This window comes from Pezoporus flaviventris, unplaced genomic scaffold, assembly GCF_033815535.1.
Source record: "Pezoporus flaviventris isolate CSIRO_AGI_PZ_B2104156 unplaced genomic scaffold, CSIRO_AGI_Pfla_v1 ptg000036l, whole genome shotgun sequence".
NCBI classification, from domain to species: domain Eukaryota; kingdom Metazoa; phylum Chordata; class Aves; order Psittaciformes; family Psittacidae; genus Pezoporus; species Pezoporus flaviventris.
This window is the reverse complement of record NW_026892584.1, coordinates 35,031,876-35,053,831: the sequence shown is the minus strand read 5'-3', so window position 1 is coordinate 35,053,831 and position 21,956 is coordinate 35,031,876. Positions and strand designations below refer to the sequence as shown.

The window sequence follows — 21,956 nt, the reverse complement described above, 5'->3', positions numbered from 1 at the left end:
TCTTAAACTTGATGATTATTGAAAAATGAATAAGGACAAGAATAACGGATAAATGGCTTTTTTCTTTCCCATTATGTTAGTGTGAAATTGTGCGTTGAAACAATAATACAAAGAGAAAAGATGATTATATTTGAAAATCTGTTAATCAGTAGAGGGTTTCTTTTGTATTAAGAACAAGTTGAAATTCTGCTATTGTGTATCTTGGTTACTTTATAACTAAATATTACAATGGTAGCTATAATGATAAGCAATTAACATAGCCATATATGGGGAAGGGTATATGGGTGGATCCAGGGGAGTATTGTGAAACTCTACCGAAGCAGAACTCATGAAGGTACCAGGAGTAGTCAAGTGAAAATAAGAGAATGCTGGCGTCCACATAATGACTGGGACATGTCCAAGGAACAGAAAAGTGAACAGGACAAGCTGAGGAAGACTTCTTACTTCATCCAAGGAAGACTCCTTACTTCATCAGGATGACCACCAGAGGGGGGCTGCGCAAGCGCAGAAGAGGCTGATGTCGTAATAGACTGATGTGGCAATCCTTGATGCGTATGTACTAGTCAATGATGTAATCTGTGTTGAATATGTATTAGTGACAACATTTTTAGTGTATAAATTGCGAGCGCGATGTAACGGGGTTGAAGCCAGATTTGGGCATGTGCCCCTGGCTTCCCAGTGCTGCAATAAAGCACCTCATATAACCATTCCGGTGGTTATGTGTCAGTTCTTACGCTAACAATTAGAAGGAATGTAAAACTATGCCCTTTGAGGTTTCAGTTTTTCTTCATCACTATACATTATTTTGAATTGGTTACCTTTATTTAGATACGCTTACAGAAAACATAAGTTTAAAAAAGAGCCTAAAGTCCTACAAATACCTCCCCAGATACTCTAAGCAGATAAAGTCAGTAAAACAAGACCCCTAGTTACTATACTCAGCTTGGATTCATATACTTAAAATGATGCAATTCCATTAACATCAGTTCATCTATTCCTGCTTACACTCAACCCAAGTCTGACTTCCTTAAATATAGTAAATTAAGGAGTGGAAGAACAGGAAAGCAGGAATGACTGAGAAACACCAGGACTAAAATCACACTGTAGCATGTTTCTGTAAACAAATGGTGCGCAATTTTGGAATTATACAATGACTAAGTAGTAATGTCTATCTGTAGAATCTGCCAGGAAAGGGGTAGGTATCTAAAATCTATTAGTAATTAAGAGTAGATGGGCAAGACGTTTCCAACAATAGCTAACAAGTTTAGTAAAGCACAGCAATTCCCCTTGGTTCTGCTGTGAGTCTATACAACTGACAAGGAATGACTCAGCTAATCCGTACGTGAGAGTTGCACACATTCTCATAACCCACAGTCATGCAACATGGAATAAACAAAACTGCTCCTGAAACAACAGCTACTAGGATATGGAGGGACATATCCAGAGGCTGATATTTTTATTCCTTAACATTAACCCCTCACAGGGCAATGCTTTTCAAAAAGAAATATGCGGAAACATACCTGAATGCAAAAGAAGCTAAACGATAGAATTTAAATAAGAATATCTTCATCATCAAGAGTCCATTCAAATAATACCATGGGTATGAAATTACTGGTACATTTTTCTGCTTGTATAAAAGTATCATCCAGAGGCAATAAAGTATGTTTCAGATAGAATCTAAGAGAACTAGCAGATGTTTGCAAGCAGTTCTTTGTCTCTTTTCTCATTCTGTTTGATTATGACTCATAAAGCAAAAAGATTTTTTTTTTTTTCCATTAGACAGGGGGTTTATCTGATAGGCTACAGGGAATTAACACTCAATGGGAAAGACTCCATCTTGCCAAAAAGTGTCTCCATTAGACCAACAAGGTTATTCACGGAGAGAGGAGCAACTTCAAGAACTCCAGTGAATGGGATAGCCATAAGAGTTAGAAAACACTTATTTTCAAAGCCTGCAAAGGATTCTGTTATTTTCAGACTGGAAAGACCCATACACAACCTGTTCTATGAAGGCAATTATACACTGGAATCGAGAGGCAAGAATGCCAGTGCCATGTTATTTCTGAGAGTGTGAGTTTCAAGAACAACTTAGCTACGTAGAATTCCCATCACTATCACCTTAAAATTGAAAGATTCTTACTACTTTCACATCACTGGCCTATCTTTAAAAATCTTCTTTTGAGGACATAACTCTGTCTTTGGCTAGAGATGCTACTTGTGGCATCAGTTTTGGAATTTGAAGTGACCTCTTTCTCAGGCACGAAGTCAGAACAAGTCCAGAGAAGGGCCACGAGGATGATCAGGGGACTGGAGCAACTCCCGTATGAAGACAGGCTGAGAAAGTTGGGGCTGTTCAGCCTGGAGAAGAGAAGGCTGTGTGGAGACCTCATAGCAGCCTTCCAGTATCTGAAGTGGGGCTATGGGGGTGCTGAGGATGGACTCATCATTAGGGACTGTAGTGATAGGACAAGGGGTAATGGGTTCAAACTTAAACAGGGGAAGTTTAGATTGGATATAAGGAGGAAATTCTTCCTGTTAGGGTGGTGAGGCACTGGAACAGGTTGCCCAGGGAGGTTGTGAATGCTCCATCTCTGGTGGTGTTCAAGGCCAGGCTGGACAAAGCCTTAGTGGAATGGTTTAGTGTGAGGTGTCCCTGCCCATGGCAGGGGGGTTGGAACTAAATGATCTTAAGGTCCTTTCCAACCCTAACTATTCTATGACTCTATGATTCTATAATTGTATATCATTTTAGAGTTGGTTCTTTAGCTGTAATATGAGCTTTGCCAGACTATGTGAAGAGAAATTCTCAGTATAGAAATCACTTAAACTTTCCTTTATAGTTTGTCTTCAAGAGAGAACTAAAGAGAACTTTTCTTATACAACAAGCTGCCCCTGAAAGATTACACTCCTACCAAAGTAGGAGAAATTCTCAATGAATAATAGAGACCTCCTTGAATTGCTTAGCCTCAAGAACTGTTTACATTCCAACTCTGTTTTCTGATGTAAAAAATGAAATTAAACACCCTGCTTTCTTTCCTGTGACAAAGATCCAGTGTAACTTTACCACAGTGTTGGCATTATAGACTACCAGCTGGTGGAGCAAAGATGAAAATGTTAATACCACTAAAGTTAACTCTAATATAGCTAAATAAAACAGTTCTACAAGTAGGAAGGCTCTGCAGAGGGATCTGCACAGACTGGATCAATGGGCTGTGGCCAGTGGTATGAGGTTCAACAAGACAAAGTGCCAGGTCCTCCTGCTCTTGAGCCACAACAACCCCATGAAATGCTACAGGCTTGGGGAAGAGTGGCTGGAAAGCTGCCTGCAAGAAAAGGACCCAAGAGTGCTGATTGACAGCCACTGAACATAAGCCAGCCTGTACCCAGGCAGCCAAGAAGGCCAACAGCATCCTGGCCTGTGTGAGAAAAAGTGTGGCTAGCAGAGCCAGGGCAGGGATCATCCGCCTGTACAGCCCACTGGTGGGGCTGCATCTCAAATACTGTGTTCGGTTCTGGGCTCACCACAAGAGAGACATTTGAGTTGCTGGAGCAGGTCCAGAAAAGGGCAACAAAGCTGGTGAAGGGTCTGGAGTACAAGTGTGATGAGGAGTGGTGGAGGAAACTGGGGTTGTTCAATCTGGAGAAGATAAGGCTTAGAGGGAACCTTGCTGCTCTCTACAGCTACCTGAAAGGAGGTTGTAGTGATGTGCGGGCTGGTCTCTTCTCTCAAGTAATAACAAGTGATAGGACAAGAGGCAACAGCCTCAAGCTGAGCAAGGGGAGGTTTAGATTGGATATTAGGGAAAATTTTTTTCACTGAAAGGGTGATCAGGTATTGGAACAGGCTGCCCAGGGAATTGGTGGAATCCTTGTCCCTGGAAGCGTTCAAAAAAGGTGTGGATGAGGCCCTCACCGACATGGTTTAGTGGTGGACTTGGCAGTCCTGCGGTAAAGGTAGGACTTGACGATCTTAAAGGTCTTTTCCAACCTGGTTGATTCTAGAATTCTATACCACAAAGAACAGGATTAATTTTGAATCTCAATGAAGCTATTTTGTGTCTCATTCCAAATTATTCCCGTCATAGCCTATCAGTTGAGGCACAGGCCCGAGCCTGCAGTCCTAGTCACTGAAGTCCTTGAATTATGATCAGAATTTCATCTCAGTGAAACAACTCCCCTCATGCAAAGTTTACAAAGTGCAGCAATGTGAATGAATGCATAATAGTGTTATCTGCCTTTGTGGAGATTCCTCTGAATCTCCACAGCTCTGAATGTAAAGATATGTGGTGTATCAGCACTAAGAATCTTTCTTCTGAAGAGTCTCAGAGTACTCAGATTTTTAGGACAGGTAATGGTAATATTGTCATACTCACACAACTGAAATGTTTACTACTACTTTTAGGGGAAGAGTAGCTGGACCAGTACTAACTGCTGCTGCTTTTCTCTGTCAGCAACAAATGAAGCAGAATCAGAGTGCAGAGCCGTGGAAGCATCACACCACGACATCTGAAGGGCTCCAAAAGCCTACAACATAGTCCTCAAAACACCTGAAGGAATTTCCAAGAAAATCTGCTAGATACTTGTTTTAGCTACTAACACAAGTCATTGTAGTACAGGGCACAATCATGTGGAATTGCTCTCAGAGCACTGCCATAAACCAACAGCTTGAACTACCTCTTTGAGGAGTTTGTATCCTTGATATATTCTAACACAAATCATTACATTTTCCCATCTATATCCTCATGCAGTTTTCACTGGATGTATCTCTAGGTTCTAACATAAACTAGTGCAATACTACTTCCTCTTGCCAAATCGAGCAAAGGATACAAACCTAAACTAGTAACATTGAGCAAGCATGAGAATAAACACTCCTTACAGGTGCTAAATATTGTTACAAACACTTGGAACTCTCCAAGGAAGGTGATACAAAGGAAAACTATTATACTTACATATTACTTATGTGCCATCTCAAAATGAACTGTGCAGCTGTTAAAGTTATTTATTAAATGCCAGTGCTCCTCTAACAAAAAAAAAAAACAAACTCAGTCTCCTGCTGGGTAACATGCTGTATAAGATTCGTAATATAGAAAGAAACTTTGTAAATATTTAGCTGGATATTCCTATGTAGATATTTTGTAGGAGAGCATGATATATTTTTCTCAGGGTGACAGAACAATTTTTAGAAGTTAAGAAAACCCATGGTTCTTTCAACTCTGTTTATTATTAAAAAAGGCATCCACACAGCTACCTAGCTTCTCCTTATTATGTCATGCCCAAAGATGCTCTGAAACATGCTTTACAACTCCAGAGGAGAATTTGACAATGCATAAGGAAGAGCTACTACTGATCTCACCCACTGCAGCTCACACATAAGACTTCCAGAAATTCATTTCATTTCAAAGGGCTCATTAAGTACGCTACAGCAGATACTTTACACTCTGGTCATTTCAACTAGTACTTGACTTCACAGATACAAAGTATAGATTCCAGATTAGAGTAACCTGAGCTAAATCTGTTCTGCAATTCATGAGAGAACCATCTACCACCTGTGACTTCTCTGCTCACGCTCACACTTAGAGTAGCATGAGCAGTCATACAGTTGCACATTTTGTTGGAAGAGAGCACCTGAAAGATTTGTTAAAACTAGTATTATTTCCCTAACCTGACTGAGCCTGCATGACTGCTATAGGACTACTGCTGGCACTTATAACTTACCAGTAACATGCAGTCACATAAGGAAAGGAAAGAAGACATACTCTTTCTGTTATAGGAAGAGCTTCATTCAGCTTAACCTTACTGTGAAATGATACATCAGGAAACCTTAGCTCCATGAACACTGTCAGCCAGCCAAACACAGTGCTAAGGCTAAAAGCCATTTCACCCACTCCTGAGCACAGTTCCCATGCTGCTACCCAATTCCTTTGTGTTGGTACAGGTCTTTCAGGTGCACAAAGTCCTGTATCACTTAGTTGTTCTGTTTTAAAACTAACCATTATTTTCTGAGGGGTTTCCCTCAGATAAATTCCTCAATGTGCTGTGCAGACACATGGGCAAAAGCTGCACTAATACTAGAGGGGTGAGAGGACTGGCACTGCCATCTTCCTGCTGGTTCCTCAGCTATCATTCTAACTCAGCAAATATGATCAACACAAGTATTTGCACAAGTTTAAATTTTAATGTATGTGGGGAAAAAAAAAAAAAGGTATGTGACTTAGTGTAATTTCAGAAGACTACAGGTACACTTTTCACCTTAAGGTGAAAGAAACAATTCCATATATGTAAATTTATTTGCACAACAGAGCAAGGCAACTAACTTAACCATTCAACTATGTGAATCAGGAATGCAACTTTTATAAAATTTAACTTGTAGTTTAAAAAATAAGATGGGGGGAGGATAAGAAACTGAAGAAATATGGTTTATGTTAGTATTTATAGCTTGCCAGTATAGTTGGAAGAATTGCTTTCCAATGTGCTTAGCATGACAGCTGGATCTTTCAGTAGCTTATGTATGCATTAGTACCACAAATTCAGAAGTACTATAAATGGAATAGACTATCCAGTTCTCATAATTACGTAGCACAAAAAAATGCCACAATATGTATGCTAGAAGATCAGCTCCAGAGTTACATTTCAAAAAAAAGCTTTCATTTAAATTCAAAGGTGAGATGCCTGCACCTATAGAGAAAAGAAAATCTCCAAGACTAACATGATGAAGGCTAAAAACTGGAAGAAAAAAAGTTAACGGTTTAAACAGTAGTGGAATTGACACAATTAACAACATACACTGTATGAAGAGGTGCTTAGAATTTGAGAACACCCTAGCTAATTAAGAATGACTACAAAAGCACAACTTCTTGGGGTTTTGTTTTGGTTTAGTTTTGGTTTTGGTTTTTGTTCAAAGACATGCTAAGTTTATATTGGAATTCTGTCCAATCTAGATAAAATATCTATTGTGTCTTCAAAAACTGTGTTTTGGATGGGGACTGTGGTATTTTCTAAGCTGAGAGATAGGAGCACTCCAAAACTAAAGTACACTGTGCTCCCAAAAGGGTGAATCCAGTCTTCCACCCTGATAACTCATTACTACCCCATTATTTTGAGTATGACAGAAATGTCAAGGAGTGGAAGCTTTAGCACTAAGCAGGCACAAACAAACAAAAAGTAGCTGAATACAAATTAATAAAGTACACAGAACAATGTAAAAACCCTAGGATATCTATCAGAAAAGTCCTCAGAAAACTAAACGTTCTTGTAGTGTGCAGCTTAGTAAGCATCCTTGTATCCAAAACAGGTTCACATCAGTCAAAGAATAGATATTTTGCTATTGGCTGTGTGCCGTAAAATGGCAAGCTGCAGTAAGACTAATAAAAAATCAGTAATGACATCAATCAAATGTCAGCTAACATGGAAATAAAGACTACAGGCAGAAGTTCATAGCAGGAATAAAAATTACTGTCCCTGAGCTGCTTATTGCCACTGTGCCAGTAGAGGTCACAATGTCCTAAAGCAGAATGCAAACTCTTCAGTTGCTTTGGTGCAGTTTGGCAGCTTGTCTTAATTTGCTGATGGCTTTATGATAAGCCATTAATCTTGACATCAACATGGCTGAGATGCACAAAGCTATTTTGCTCTCCTTGTTCTTCTGCTGCACCAGCAACATGCAAAATGTAGTCAAAATACAACTCCTTGGTGATTCCTGGCAGATCCTCCAGTAACCACCAAGCACTCAGGCCAAAGCTCAAAAACATAGATACTAGACACTCAGCTGTCTCTTGCACTTCAGGTGCCTAAAGCCATTTGATTTCAATGGGAAGTTCACAAACACCCCTGACAACCTGGTGTAAGGAAGCCCAGTTCCTCAACCAGAATCAAGGTTAATTGAGATTACAACAAATGATGACCCAATTTGCTACCACATTCTTATTAAATTAGATCTTGTTTAGTCTAATTCCTCAACACTATCTAATTAAAACTGAGCACTCTGAGCAACAATGATCTAAAGCTGAAGTTCACCCATGCTTATGTCATATTAAAGTGATTCTGGCCATTAGGAGAGCTACCAGGTCCCCTCCTGTTTGCTTGCACAACTGTTTCTATATTCACATGATGAGCCAAATCAAGGAGTTGATTTAGATGAAAACTAATCTGACTAAAGATTATCAGCTTCAGCTAAATCATCTTGTCAATCTACCTCACTGCATAGTTACCTGAAGAATAGTACTGGAAGAAGTGGGGAGACTGAAAGCAAAGTCATCCCCTAAGAATGAGGCAAGGGGGAGAGAGAAAGTTGTCAGGATTATCAAAATTACAGTTAGCACTTTAGAATGTAAAACCAAACTATGACAGGTAACAACAGAAAACCAATTAAAATGAAGCCACATCCCCATGAAAATGAGATCTCAAACACAGTTAATGTGTGAATGTACTCACCATGTGCTAAGAACATTTATAGATGCAGATTTATGTCACACATAAGAAAAGACAATGAACAGAAACTTACAAAATCTATGACAAAACATCCTGGCTAGATACAGACAGACAAAACATTGTGGAAGCACAAAATAATCATTACTTGGATACCAACGTATACTAGATGAGCAAAACAAGTAACTTTTTACAGTATCAAGTAGCAAAAGAGCACGCCAAAAAACCTCCACAGTATTACTGACAAATGAGAAGTAACACAAGAGGTGAAAAAAGAACTAACTGATGAAACTAAGTGGAAAATTGATACATTCTCATATACACAGTATGGCAAGAATCAGGGGAAAATATCAAAACCTAATCAAACAAACAAAAAGCATACACTCAAAACAACCAACCCCCCACACACAGACACACACTATTCAGGCTCCAAACGCCTCAGAGAATAAAAGGCTGCACTATTCTCTCCCACTAGGATGTCAATGTAGTTGTTTTCAGAATACAATAGTAAAGGCCTTCAAAAGCATAATTCTAGAAAAGGCAAGTATCTACTAAATATGCAATAACTCTGCATATATGTATCCAAGTTCAGTGGCGGGGAGGAGAAATTTGGGACAGGTTTTTGAGGGACAGGAGAATGCAAAAAGAGAAGAAACTGGTTGAGCTTTTTTGTTCAGAAGCAAAGCCATTGAAATATGAGGACTGCTCATGGAGTTTCATAGAAAATAATTAGTAAATATTAGCTTTGCTGTATCATACTAAGGTTTCACTCAGTCAGCTCCACTGTACTGTACAAGCAACACTAAAGATATTCTCCTCAGTAAATTAAAAAATCGTCACCTTGCAGGTTAGGGTTACATAAATGACAATTTAAAAGACAATGTGACACACCATTAAGTATTTTGATACTATTTGTAGATACTTAAGGTGTGAGATTTGCTTTCTATTATTGTTCTTGCATGTTATTTAATTATATGGAGGTAGCATCATCCTTTCCAAATGGAGCACAATACTGACATAATTAACAATTCATTTCAATCTCACGAAAGCAATTTTTATAGTGGGATATTTAGAAAAGGCAGTGTGTTTCTGGATAACATCAAGGAAAGTCCCACATCAGGGACAACCTGAAGGACAGCATATAATTCATCTGTGTGAGGAAATGAGGCATGAAAAGACCAGACTGACATTACTGTCAAACAGGAACAGGCAGAGTTATTTTATTATAATAGATATTAAAATGCAAGACAAGCCAAAAATACATACCTTCGTACATCACATAAAGGATCCTGCCTGTGTTACAGGCAGCTTTTCAACTCTGCTTATACTTCACTCAGTACAGGGAAGGCAATATGCTACTGAACAGCAAAAGCTTCCACTGGATTATTGTATTTACATCCCTGGACAATCACAGCAAGTGATTGACTTATGAAAAACTTATCAAGCAGAGTTGAAGCTACCTTTCAGCAATGAGGACAATGCAGAAGCAAAAGTGAAAATTTCACCACAAGGAAAATAATGTTTCCAGAACAGCTGCTCAAGTAGAGAGAAAGCAGATGAAGATGTCAGGAGAAGATCAAGGGCCAGGTTGAAAAGCAATTAGTAAGATAAAGATATGAAATGGGACCTTTTACCCTTTAACAAGGCAATGATCCAGTAAAGACATATTGCTGGAAACATGATCTTTAATTAGGAAAACAGCAAAGAAATTTGCTGCCACACAGGGGAAGTCAACTATGCTGATTGCTGTGAGGTTAAAAACCCAAACCAATATTCATCCTTTGCAATTATATGCACCACACAAAAACTATTTCCTCTGCATTTCCCTGGAGTCAACAGACTGCTTTCATTACAGGAACTATTAGCAAACCAGGTTTTAAAACCCACTATTTAATAAAGTTCAATATTTAAAAAAACAAGGAAACAACAACAAAAAAGAAAACACCCCTCCAAAACTCAGTATCAAAAGTAGCATCAATGCTTACCTAAAAATAATGCCACGTGCCCCCAAAAGACAAAATTAAGGTACTGGGAATATCTGCTCTGAACACTGATGACAGGCATAAACTAGAAGAGCATTTAAACCAGCAGAATAAGCAAACTGAGAGGGAGCTGCAGCTGGTTCTCCAATTACTAGATATTGTTTAAAAATGCATATTCAACTCAAAATCCCTCAGAACATTTGTACTCTCAAAGATGACTTACATAGTAGTTGAAAGATCTTTAAACTGTCAGATGTAAGTTGTTCAAGTAGCTGCAAATAAATACTTCAAGGAACAAGAAGGAAGACAAAAAATGACAAACCAAAACTCAGGGAAGTATTAACGTAGTATCTTCTACAGTATTTCCTAAGGACTATAAAAGTAATCTCTTCTGAAAGCCCAGACATATACAGTATGCTCAAACAGCCCTGTTATCAGCCTGTGGTAACTGTTCAGGAGTGAATATTCTCTTACAATGAATACAAAATCACTGAATGATTGGTGTTATTAATGTTAACACACAGGGAATCTTGCAAAATCAGCTGCAGGCGAAAAGAAGACGAAGTATAACTCAGTGTTGGTGAGGGCCATATCAGAAACTCAGAAATGTTTATACACGTACACAGTTATTCTATTCTATGCATTTAAAAAAAAAATAAGAATAAGAATACAGTATCTATTTTTATCTTGCCTATACGTTTTACATAGCAAAAAGTAAAAAAGAGCTGCTACTGAAAGACAGAAAACAAAATGAGTTAAGAGGAAAGCACTAAAAAAGCTGTATGTAAGCATGATCGCCAGCAGTGTTTCACAGTAATATTTTAAGAAATACCTGAGTAGATAAACAGCCCTTTCAATATCACTGAGTTCTTCATCAACTGTCAATCTTTCTATTTCTTCTGGTGTCTGTCAAGCATGAAATAGAGATTATGAGTTTACAGTGCCTTACTATTTCATCATTTTAATCTTCTTAAAACAACCCCTTCTTCCCAGCATATCCAGGGACGGTTCCATGAGTAATTTGAATTTAATCCCTTAAATCTCTAGGCAATATTTCAAATTCTATCAAATAAATCTTTCACCAGGAAAAGCTGGAATGTAATACAAGTACAGTTCCATGTCAGACACTATCACTACTAATCACTTAAAGTACAAACAAGTCACATATAGATTAATCTAAAGACCGAAGTATATTTTTCTCTTAATATTCTTATACTGACAATATTAAGCCCCTGATATATAGAATTCAAGACTGTTTATTCCAAAATGACTGAAAACAGTTTTTAGTATACTGATGCTGTAAAAAATAAACTGCCTATTCAGTTAGCCATCCATAAATAAATCAGGCACAATTTCAAATGGATTTTAAATCATCCTTGTATTTTGAAGTGTATACCTTCAGGCTCCTTCGAACTGGCCTCTCTATAATAGTTAGTTCCTGCAGGTCTTCTATGTATCCAAACAAATTGCTCTGACTAAAATCCATTTTGGAGAAGATTATTATTGGATGCATGTAGCAACTAAAGCCTTCGGCAAGCGATGCTTTCCCCGAGTCTCTCTCACATAGCACTGAAGGAAGCAGCCCAGGCACCGCGCAGCGCCTCTCCGAGCGCGCCCGCCGCTCGCCTCAGCGCACACACTGCGGCAGCGGCCGCCGCTCGCCCCCGCCGAGCCTCTGGACGGGAAACTTTCTCCTCTTGCCCTGGGCGGGCAAGGATCGGAGCCGGCGCCGGAGCCCGGTGCAGCCGATAGTACCTCGGAGGAGGGGAGTTTGGAGACGAGTTTCCCTTCTTTACTGGCCACTCCTGCCCGCGGGGGCGATGGGGTAGGCTGCACCGTGGGTGGGGATGGCGAAGCCTCTCCGCGCACCGCCCGGGCTGCAGGGCTCGCTCCTCACCGACGGGGCAGGGCAGGGCGCGGTGCCCGGGTGCCGCCTCTGCCCCCAAAGCCCGGAGGAGGGACGTCCCTGCGGTGCAGTGACGCTCCCCGCCCCCGTCCCGCGACGCAGCCCCCCAGCCGCTCTCCCCGGCAGCGCGGGCCGAGGGCCGCGGCACCAGGGGCCGGAGCAGCCCCGCACGACGCCGGCCCCCGCGGTGGGGCCGCCTCCGCCCCGTCGAGCCGGTCGCCGGGGCAACGCGGCTCTAAGGCGGCACCCGCGGGGCGAAACAGCTCCGCGCGCGGCAGTACACGAACGCGCGGAGGGCGCCGCCCCTTCAGCGGCCGCTACCCGCCCGTGGGGCCTTGCCCCCGGCCTCCGGCCGCAGCGGAGCCTGACATGCCGGGCTCCCCCGCTGCAGCTGCAGCCTCCCTGGAGCTCCTCGTCCACTCCTGTAACGTCCCTTTCCAGCTGTGCCGGGACTCCCCACCGGTGTCCTGCCCCACTGTCACAGCTATTTCAAGGCAGAATTACACAGAAGAAAGCTATAAAAATGCTGACTTTGATGAAAAGTCCAAAGCAGGTTCCTGCCCCAGTGCTTTTATATATTAATCTAAAAAAAAAAAAAAATCCACAAAAAAAAAAAAACAACAACAAAAAACCACAGGAAAACATTTGACGTCCTTGGCAGTGAGTTGTGAATCTGCACCAAAGGCACCACTCTGTTTTTTCCTAACTTCTTCACCTTTAAAGTCCTTTCCCCACCTCAGGTTACGCACCACTCATACAGCAGGACAGATTTAGCCATGGATATTCTCCCCAATCCATGAAGTTAGGTATTGTATGCTGTAGGATTACTCCTCTGGCTCACAAATACAGACTACATTGCAGGTACAAGGGAAAGTATTTACTTAAAAATAAAGATATACTGCTTTTACCCCCACTTGGTGTTCAAATAAGCATGAAAACACCTTTTTTTTTTTTTATTATTTAGTAAGACCTTTTTTTGGGGGGAGGGGTTAGTGTTGCAAAATGGATGCAGGTCAAGAATCAACACACAAAGTTGCACATAGGATTTACTGAGTTAATTAATTCTCCAAGCCTCAAGACAGTGGCTTTTGCAGTAATTCAGAGTAGCCCTCAAGTAGGACTTGAGGGTGTTGGTTGATGAGAAACTGAATATGAGCCAGCAGTGTGAGCTCACAGACCAGAAGGTTGAAGGAGGTGGTCCTGCCCCTCTACTCTGCTCTCATGAGACTTCAGTTGGAGTACTGTATACACTTCTGGTGTCCTCAACATAAAAAGGACATGGAACTGTTGGAACAAGTCCAGAGGAAGGCCACAAGGATGACCAGAGGACTGGAGCACCTCCTGTGTGAAGACAGGCTGAGAAAGTTGGGACTGTTCAGCCTGAAGAAGAGAAGGCTGCATACAGGGGTACCAGAGAGGGACTCTTCATCAGGGATGGTAGCGATAGGACAAGAGGGAATGGGTTCGAACTTAGAGTGAGGAAGTGCATGTTAGATATAAGGAGAAAGTTCTTTACTGTGAGGGTGGTGAGGCTCTGGAACAGACTGCCCAGAGGAGTGGTAAATGTTCCATCCCTGGCAGTGTTCAAGGCCAGGCTGGAAGAGTCTTGGGTAACATGATCTAGGATGAAGCATGCCTGCCCATGGCAAGGGGGTTGGAACTAAATGATCTTAAGGTCCTTTCCAACCCTAACTATTCTGTGATTCTATTTTGTGATTCTATGGTTGTATGGAACACAACTAAACAATCAACACTCACACCAGGACTTAAAAAGCCTGTAAATATTTCACAAAGGCTTGTTTGAGCAGCAGCAACGTTTCATTATTACTGTAAAATGCCCATATGACCAATAAGTTTTGTTGATAAAGTATAAAAATAATTCTAAAAAATGTAAGGATTAGATAATACTATGCCATATATTGCCCAGAATTTTATTATCTTCTATTTTATAATTGGCAAGTACCTCAGCTTTTAGTTAGCAAAACAGTAAGTGTAGTCTTTGTATCTCTGTCTACCCATTAGGCCAAATCCTGTCTCAGTTAAACCAGTAAAACAGTAAAAACTAAAGCATCTCCATTAATTTCAAATGTACAACAGAATTACTAGCAGAAGAATCTAATCCAAAGTACATATAAATAATTAAACTGCTATGTAACAGACAACCAAAACATTTGGAACTTTTAAAGCATGATGACATATTAAAAAGAGAAATGCTATTTTGAACATCTCCTTTGCATTATCCTTTTAACCAGGAGACATCATCAGACAGCAAATATAATAATTATAACTGAACTAGGTCTTCTCAGAGTAGTTAGTTAACCAGCTTCACAAGAGAAAAAAAAGAAAATACAGATTTATAGAATGTTCTCTTCTCAAAATTCAGAATCCTGACATGCAGGCTTCTGCCAATGATTAAGTATGAGGGAAACATAGAATCATAGAATAAATCTCAATCACAGTTAGTTAGGAAAATCCTTTTGCAAGTTCTTTCACAGCCAATTTGTGGTCATTTCATCTTGCAAAAAGTTCTCATGAATCTTAAAGATCTTATGAGACTAAGAACACTTTTTTATGTGCCTTGAATTAGAAACTCATTGCAGTTTTCAAATCAGGTATTCCATAGCTTGGTTCTAAAGACTGAAAGTGAGTTTAGATGTACAATTAAGCTGATATATTATATTATGTTTTACATAAATTTTGTAAGTCACTAAAGAAGAGGGGTTTTTACAAACATTTAAACAGCTCCCTTAATGCCTTTAATAACCTGTCCTTATAACTCAGTCTGGGAAAACACTGTGCATTCATGACTGTCATTGATTTTGAAATCAGTAGACCTGTCAAAGAGACCTACCTATATCGTGAAAATGTGAAAAGCAGAATAAAAAGAAAACTTTTCTTTTTTTTTTTTTCCTGTAAATTGAATACTGGGCCAGAATAAATATCACAGCAGGAATTAGCTTGCCCGGGTTCAATATAAACATATCCCCTTCTGGTCCACACATTTGCCAGGGAAAAAAAAAAACAAAAACAACCAAAACCACAAAAAACACCAACCCACAACAAAAAACTAAACCAACAAACCAAAAATCTGCATATTTTGTTCCAAACCCACATATATAAAAATTAATCTCCTCTGACAATAAATCTGTGGGCATATTCACTCCAAGTGGTCTGTCATTCTCATTTGTGGTGAAGGTCACGTATGACTTCCCCTCACTGCTACTGATTTCAGATCCTCCCTTTTCCACTCTTCTCCTAAATAAAGCTCTGCTTGCAGCTTCATTCTAACCTTGGCATAGGTATCTTAATTGTAATAGACTGTAGAAATATTTCACACTGCTTTGTGAAAAACAGAATGAATTGGAACCTCCATTTTAACACGGGAGCTTGTGAAGTCTTGTGAAGCCAAAAACAGAGCTGATTTTAAATAATCCTCCCTTGATGGAGACAACTGCAGACCACCTGAGAAAATGGCACTTATACCTAGTGGAAGAAATAGTGCTATTCATGCCTTCTAAAGCAATAAACTCTAAATGCAATATAGATGAAGATCAAAACCAAAAAAGGGCAAAAGGACCTGAAGGATTCTTCAGGTACCTGAAGTGTACCTGAAGGATTCTCCAGATACACTGACTGGGCTAACTTGACCAAGGACTCTTGGGTGAAGGGATTTGTCATGTGGCAGAGATGCACAGCTCTCCTTTGCTACTCAGCAGTTAGGTGTCTGCCTTCTCTGAAAAGGCTGTGATTCTTACTTTACCTATTACATGTTCTCAAAGAATTAAGCTGTAAATCAAATTGCTCACAGAGAAGTTGAAATTGTAAGAAGTGTCAGAATGTCTTAGAATGCCTGAATCAGCTTAAATATAAAGGGACTGGTTTGGAGGGTTTAGAAGGACACGCCAAAAAATGCTTTCAGGCAAAATGTGTGCACTCCAGATTAAAAGCCAGAATTTCTTATTCAATGGCCAAACCAAAAAAAAAACGGACGAAAAATCCAGGAGAATATTTGTTTATTATGTTGGAAGGGTAAAACAAACAAACAAAACAACCCCAATACATTTTGGTTCAACTTCTAAGCAATACCTTTTTCATGTTTTATTGTGTTTTTTTTTTGTTTGGTTGGGAGTTTTTATGGTTTTCTTAAATTATTATTACTTGGACTCCTGAAGAATTTCCATAAAGGTCAAAATTAAATTACACAATTCATTCTTCATTTCCTTTTTTTCTATCAATTTAATACTCCACAAAAAATAAATAGCCTTTCATAATGTACACTGTGTAGATCGTGAACTCTGTAATCACAGTTTCTGCTCAGGACTTAGCAACTAAACTGTGCAGAAGTTCAATTCAGTCTGTTCACCACCACTGAGAGATGGCCAGAGCTGTATCAACTGTCGCTCACCATCCAAATGAGCAGACCCTGCCCATTAAACCCTTAAAAAACCCCACAGCTTTAATGTTCCATCTAATGCCTTACAAAACAAGATTTTTTATTTCATTTCCATTCATACTCACAGGTATAAAAGTTTGCACAAACAGTGGTTCTGCAGAAAAACTCCACATTGAGACAAACCTGTAAATATTAATCTAAACAAAACACACAAAAATCAGGGTCTACTTCAGAACAATGCTTGGAACATAGCATACACAACCTCAGCAAGAAAAAAGTATTAGTTATTTGTTGCTAAGAAACTGTTGCTTCATTCTACTTTGCCATTTGCAGAAAATGTCTGATTGTTCTTTTGCCACTTTGGTCATCTTGCTCTAATAGCTATATAATTAAAAGGGTTATAAAGGAAAAAAACCCTGGAGTGTACTCACTGTGCCTTCATCATATGTAGCCTGGTCTCCCATACTCTCTCATCTCTCATATTCTCTCATGTAACTTAGTACCCTCCAATACAATCTAAAAACCCAAAAAGATTATTCACAAGAACACAGAAAAACAAATCCTTAAATTTGTTTTCATGTAATATATAAAATTTGTAAGTTTGCAATCACTGTGTTCTGTGTCCTTCTGTATGAACTAATAATGTTCTCCATCTACGGTGATTAATGTGCTACCCTTTGTCCCAAAGTAGTTATAGCACATGCACAAATACAGAATAACAACAGAGCAAACAGAAAGTGCCATTTTTCCTCGTATCTTCCAGCTATTTGTAGGATTTTTGACCTAAGAGTAGGATCTAATAGCTAACTACTTTATGAAGTTTAAATGAATTATTTTCTATTGTAAAATAACATTTTTTTTTCCAGGTTTACTTTTTCTAATTTCCAAATATCTGCATAAAGCAGAATTTGTTTACATTTTAGGAATAGGAATAACAACAAAAATCTCAGGGCTATCCGTATTTCAACAGGGAGGTCTGTGCCACATTCTACTGTGAATTTTCTTAACCCTTAACAATAAGCAGGGAAGAGAAAACATCTTTGGAACCAGTGTCAGATTAAACAATAGCATTAAGCAACAGATGGTACAGAGACTGGAGCTCCATTATTCATGCAATGAAAGCGTCAGTCCCCAAGGTCCCTGAGACCAGCCTGCACACTCCCACACAGCTCCCTGACTCAGGCCAGGCATTAGTGCCCCTAAAACATCTCCATGCAAGGCAGTAAGGATGCAAGAACCCTAACTTGGGAGGGGAAGAGAGTATACCAGTACGGACTTGGTTAAACCACAGCAGTCTGTCTCAGAGCTAATACCTGACATTGCTATATTCATAACATAGAGCAAGCCGATGACTCCAGTTCCTTGCTACGACAACCATGAACACTACCTGTCATACACATGTCAAACTTTATGTTAAAACTAACAACTTTTTGCCTTCAAGTACTCTTTACTCACTGGTTGCCACAGTAACTTCAGATTTCCTACCTAAAATTACTGTTGGCCAGTTTACTGAGTTTCTTCTTGTGACAGTGTTGTCCTTTAAATTATTCTTCCTTTCCTGTTATTTAAAGACTGCAGTCATTATCTGCTATAATCCTGAGTTAAACAAGCTAAGTTTAGCATTTAGTCTTCACTTCTAAAACAGGCTGTTCATTCTCCTCATCACTCTCACAGTCCCCTTGGTATCTGCTGCAGTTTGACTTCAACTCTCTGGAACTAAGGTCAGAATATAGCATTGAAAATAAACATTTCAGGAAGATAATGTCTCTTGTGAAGAATGAATATCTGTACAGGAATTAGTTTACAAAATATACTACATTGGCAGCTCACAGTTATCTTGTGATCAATAAATACTGTCATACAGAGTGATCTAAAACTAATACTCCCATCTTAATAGCATAAATTCTTGGTATTAGTCTTAGCTGAATGGTGCTGCACTTTTTATAAGTAAATTAACTGAATTATTCTGGTCCTTGAGGGACTTGTTATCTGTCGGATATTACAGTTCCCCTCTGTATTAGTAACTGTGTCATCAGTTAACTAAGTTAACATTGTGTTACAGTTATTAATGAATAAGATTAGTCCTCAAGACTTTGAGAAACTCCTAGAGTAAACTCCATATACCTGATAAATTAATCTATCGATATACACACCAATGTGTTCCCTCAAATGAAACATGCATTTCCCTTCCTCTTTAGTCAACTACTTTCACCTCCAAGTTCTCTCCTATTCCTTGTTATTAATTATTTCCAATATGAAAACATTTTGAGAATGATCAGATAGCTTAGATAAACCTTATCTTTCTGCCAGAATACCAGTTACTCTATCAGCAGACATCGCTTGAGTTTGTGTCTCCTTTTGGTTAACCACTTTTGGTTAACCACTACAGCCTTTTATTTCATTTTTTGTTACTTTGTAACTTCCTTTACCATTCTTCCCTTCAAAATACACGCTTAAGTATCTGTTGCATCTGACTGCATTTGCAACCATTCTAAATGTTTCTCTTGTATCAAGTGAAGGAGTCTTTGCTATTCTGCAATCATACAGAAAAAAAAATCTTCACCTTGATACATCTGCACTTGAAAAAGCCTTTGCTATTGTAACTAGAATTAAATGAGCCAGTACTCTTCAATCTCATGCCTGGAGATTATCTTGTTCTCCCAGCTCTGTGAACACATTAGCTGAAGCAGCAGCACTATGTCTTTGACAAAGCACACTGTATACCAAAATGCTTCAGAGGTAAGCAATGAATCTGTGAAGTTAGAAAAAAAGAACAAAGAGAGAAAAAGAATGAAAAAAAGAAAAAGCAGCACAGACAAAGGGGTATGTTTTCAAATGAGGTTTAACAATAGAGAACTAGTAAATTGAAGAAACATAGGAAAAAATGTTCCAGAACGCTACAGAAGGCAGACAGAAGAAACCAACCTAAAACTCTTGTCCAGTTAACAAACCATCTCCCAGAGTTATTATTTTTATGGTGCTATGTCTTAAGATCTTGTCAGCCCTGGAGCAGTATTACAGAACTTTTGAATATGACAGCAAAGGCCTCAAGCCTGGAAGAACCAAGATTTTACCTTCCTACCTCAGGACCAGAATGACTGGCCTCATTGGCATGCCAGAAAGGACGGAAGAGCAAATTCTACAGCCTGCAAAGCACAGGAGGCATCAAGTACCAGTCACTCTGGACTCTCGCTGATTTCAACTAACTTCTTACAGAATATGAGGGCAGAGCATCAAATGCTCTTTAGGCTTCTTCACACAAGGATACCAGTTGGAAGCAACTCCTCATATTGTGCATTGACAGATCATTAATAAGTACCTGGAGCTGAAACTGTCCTTGGAGAAATCTAATGTTTATTTCCGCCCTTGACCTTAAAACCTAAAAAAACCCCACCCAAAACAAAACACTCCCAAAAGAACAAACAAAAAACAAACCAAAAACACACACAACCCCAGCCAAAACCCAACCCCCTCCCCCCCAAAACACAGGAAAGAAAACAACCCTCCATTTCCCTGTCCTCACAGAACCAAGAAACACTTGCAGACACCACAGAGAAGTAAGTGGCTGTAATTGCACCTTAATCTACTGACCTGGCCTCTACCACCTAAAAAACACCTGTGGTTTTTTTTCCCCCTCTTCCCCATTTCTCATAGAAAAGCAACCACTCAGAGCATTTGCCAGTTTTTCAGCAGAAATAAAAATCTTCCATTATCACAGTATATAATTTATGATGCTTTTTCCTACAGGCGGATCAAGCTGCCAAGGGCACTTGACCACACAGGAGGGAAAAAAAAAAAAAAAAAATCATGCTGTGACCTCAGTGGTATGCTTGTTTCTATAGCTGTTTGCAACTTCTCTCTAAATTTTATTACTTTACCCACAAGAGTCTTCTGAATAGGGAATAATAAAGAACACATTAAAACATAAGCAAGCATGAATAACAAGTTTTTTTATTGAATGAGCAATGCTGATGACATTCAACCTTACTGCTAATTTCAGAGTTGAAATTTAAGAGGCCCTTTATGTACTCTTTCCGGAATGAAATGTATTATGCACACAATAATACTCTATAGAGATGTTGATTACATTCTGAAATAAATTCTTCACTTGCAGCAACAAATTTTCCTATTTCTTCTTTGCAGGGCTGCAGCAGTATGTCAACTCTACCCTTTAGTAGTAGTATTTACACGAACAACACCATAGCTACTAAGGTTCTTGTGAAAGGTAAGGGCAGTGCCAGACTAGGAAAACAGCTGTCTTCATGCTGGTGAAGTGGCTGTCACAATCTGCATTGTCAGCCTAAGGGATTGCAAGCCACGGCTAGCCTGCTGTTTGCTTTGCTCAGAACATAGGCTTCAGTAACAAGTTATACAATAGTAATGTTAGCAAGCAGGTGCTACTCTACCATAACCCAAAACCTGGAAGAAACAGGGTATATCCTCGTTCTTCCACGTTAGTAGCTTACATATTAGAAAGCTCGTCTCGTTAAGGTCAATCATACTGCCAAATGTTGAGGGAGTCTGAGCACTCTTAGGGAAAGCGTTAGGGCACCTAAACTAAGGCCTCGCTGAGAACAACCCCCACCTCTGAGACAGACATCAGACACTGTCGCCCACACGGCGCACCTGAGCACCCTCGCCGCCCCCGGCCAACCTCCGGGGTAAAGGACAGGACCAGCCGATGCACCTGGCTGCCAGAGAGCCCCGCGTCCCCCAGGAACCCTGCCTCTCCTCTCCCCCCCCCCCCCCTCCTCTCCGACCGCGACGGCGGCGCGGAAGCCCACCGCTACCATAGGCGCTTGCCCTTGAGCCCTCCGCTCTGCAGGCCGACTCCCAGCCCACGCAACCCGCACACAAAGAACACCCCGACCAACTCCAGCAAAGCCTGCAGGCAACGAACGACACCGCCCGCCTTTCTCAAGAGGGCAGAGCCCCGCCTGCCCCCAGAGCGCATGCACACGCCACCCTTTCCTGCCCGTCCACCCCGGAATGAGCTCGTGGCTGTGCAGAGTGACGTCACATGGCAATGGCGGCGCCCAGGAGCGCATGCGACGGGTGGCGGCGTTAGTGGCAGTTGCCGGTGGCGGTCAGAGTCCCCCGGGACCGCTCCCTCCTTCTCCCCCTCTCTCCGTCTGGGGCTGCAGAGCGCGGTAAGCCCTGGGGGTGGCGGGGGAGCCTCTCGTTCCTGGCCTGCAGGCCCGTGGGGCCCCGCGGGCCTCCCGCAGATGCCTGGAGTTCAGCCCTGTGCGGC

General features: G+C 40.4%; 1 protein-coding gene across 12 annotated transcripts in view; it reads right to left on the bottom strand.

The window, feature by feature from the left end:
• Positions 1–12,231, bottom strand: part of PPP4R4 (protein phosphatase 4 regulatory subunit 4) — an 84,257-nt gene extending 72,026 nt beyond the window's left edge. For 3 of the 12 annotated variants that reach the window (XR_009745179.1, XM_061463902.1, XM_061463903.1), the window contains exons 1-2: positions 11,803–12,228; positions 11,239–11,312 (exon numbers count right to left, since the gene is read on the bottom strand). Coding sequence is in view for 10 of the 12 variants with exons in the window: in XM_061463902.1 (XP_061319886.1) it covers positions 11,239–11,312; positions 11,803–11,919 (191 nt within the window). In the remaining 2 variants the exon portion in view is untranslated. Of the gene's footprint in view, positions 1–11,238; positions 11,313–11,802 lie in introns of those variants that run through there. The other 9 variants (XM_061463896.1, XM_061463900.1, XM_061463895.1 and 6 more) reach the window with 4 other exon arrangements.
• Between the last annotated feature and the right edge of the window lie 9,725 nt (positions 12,232–21,956).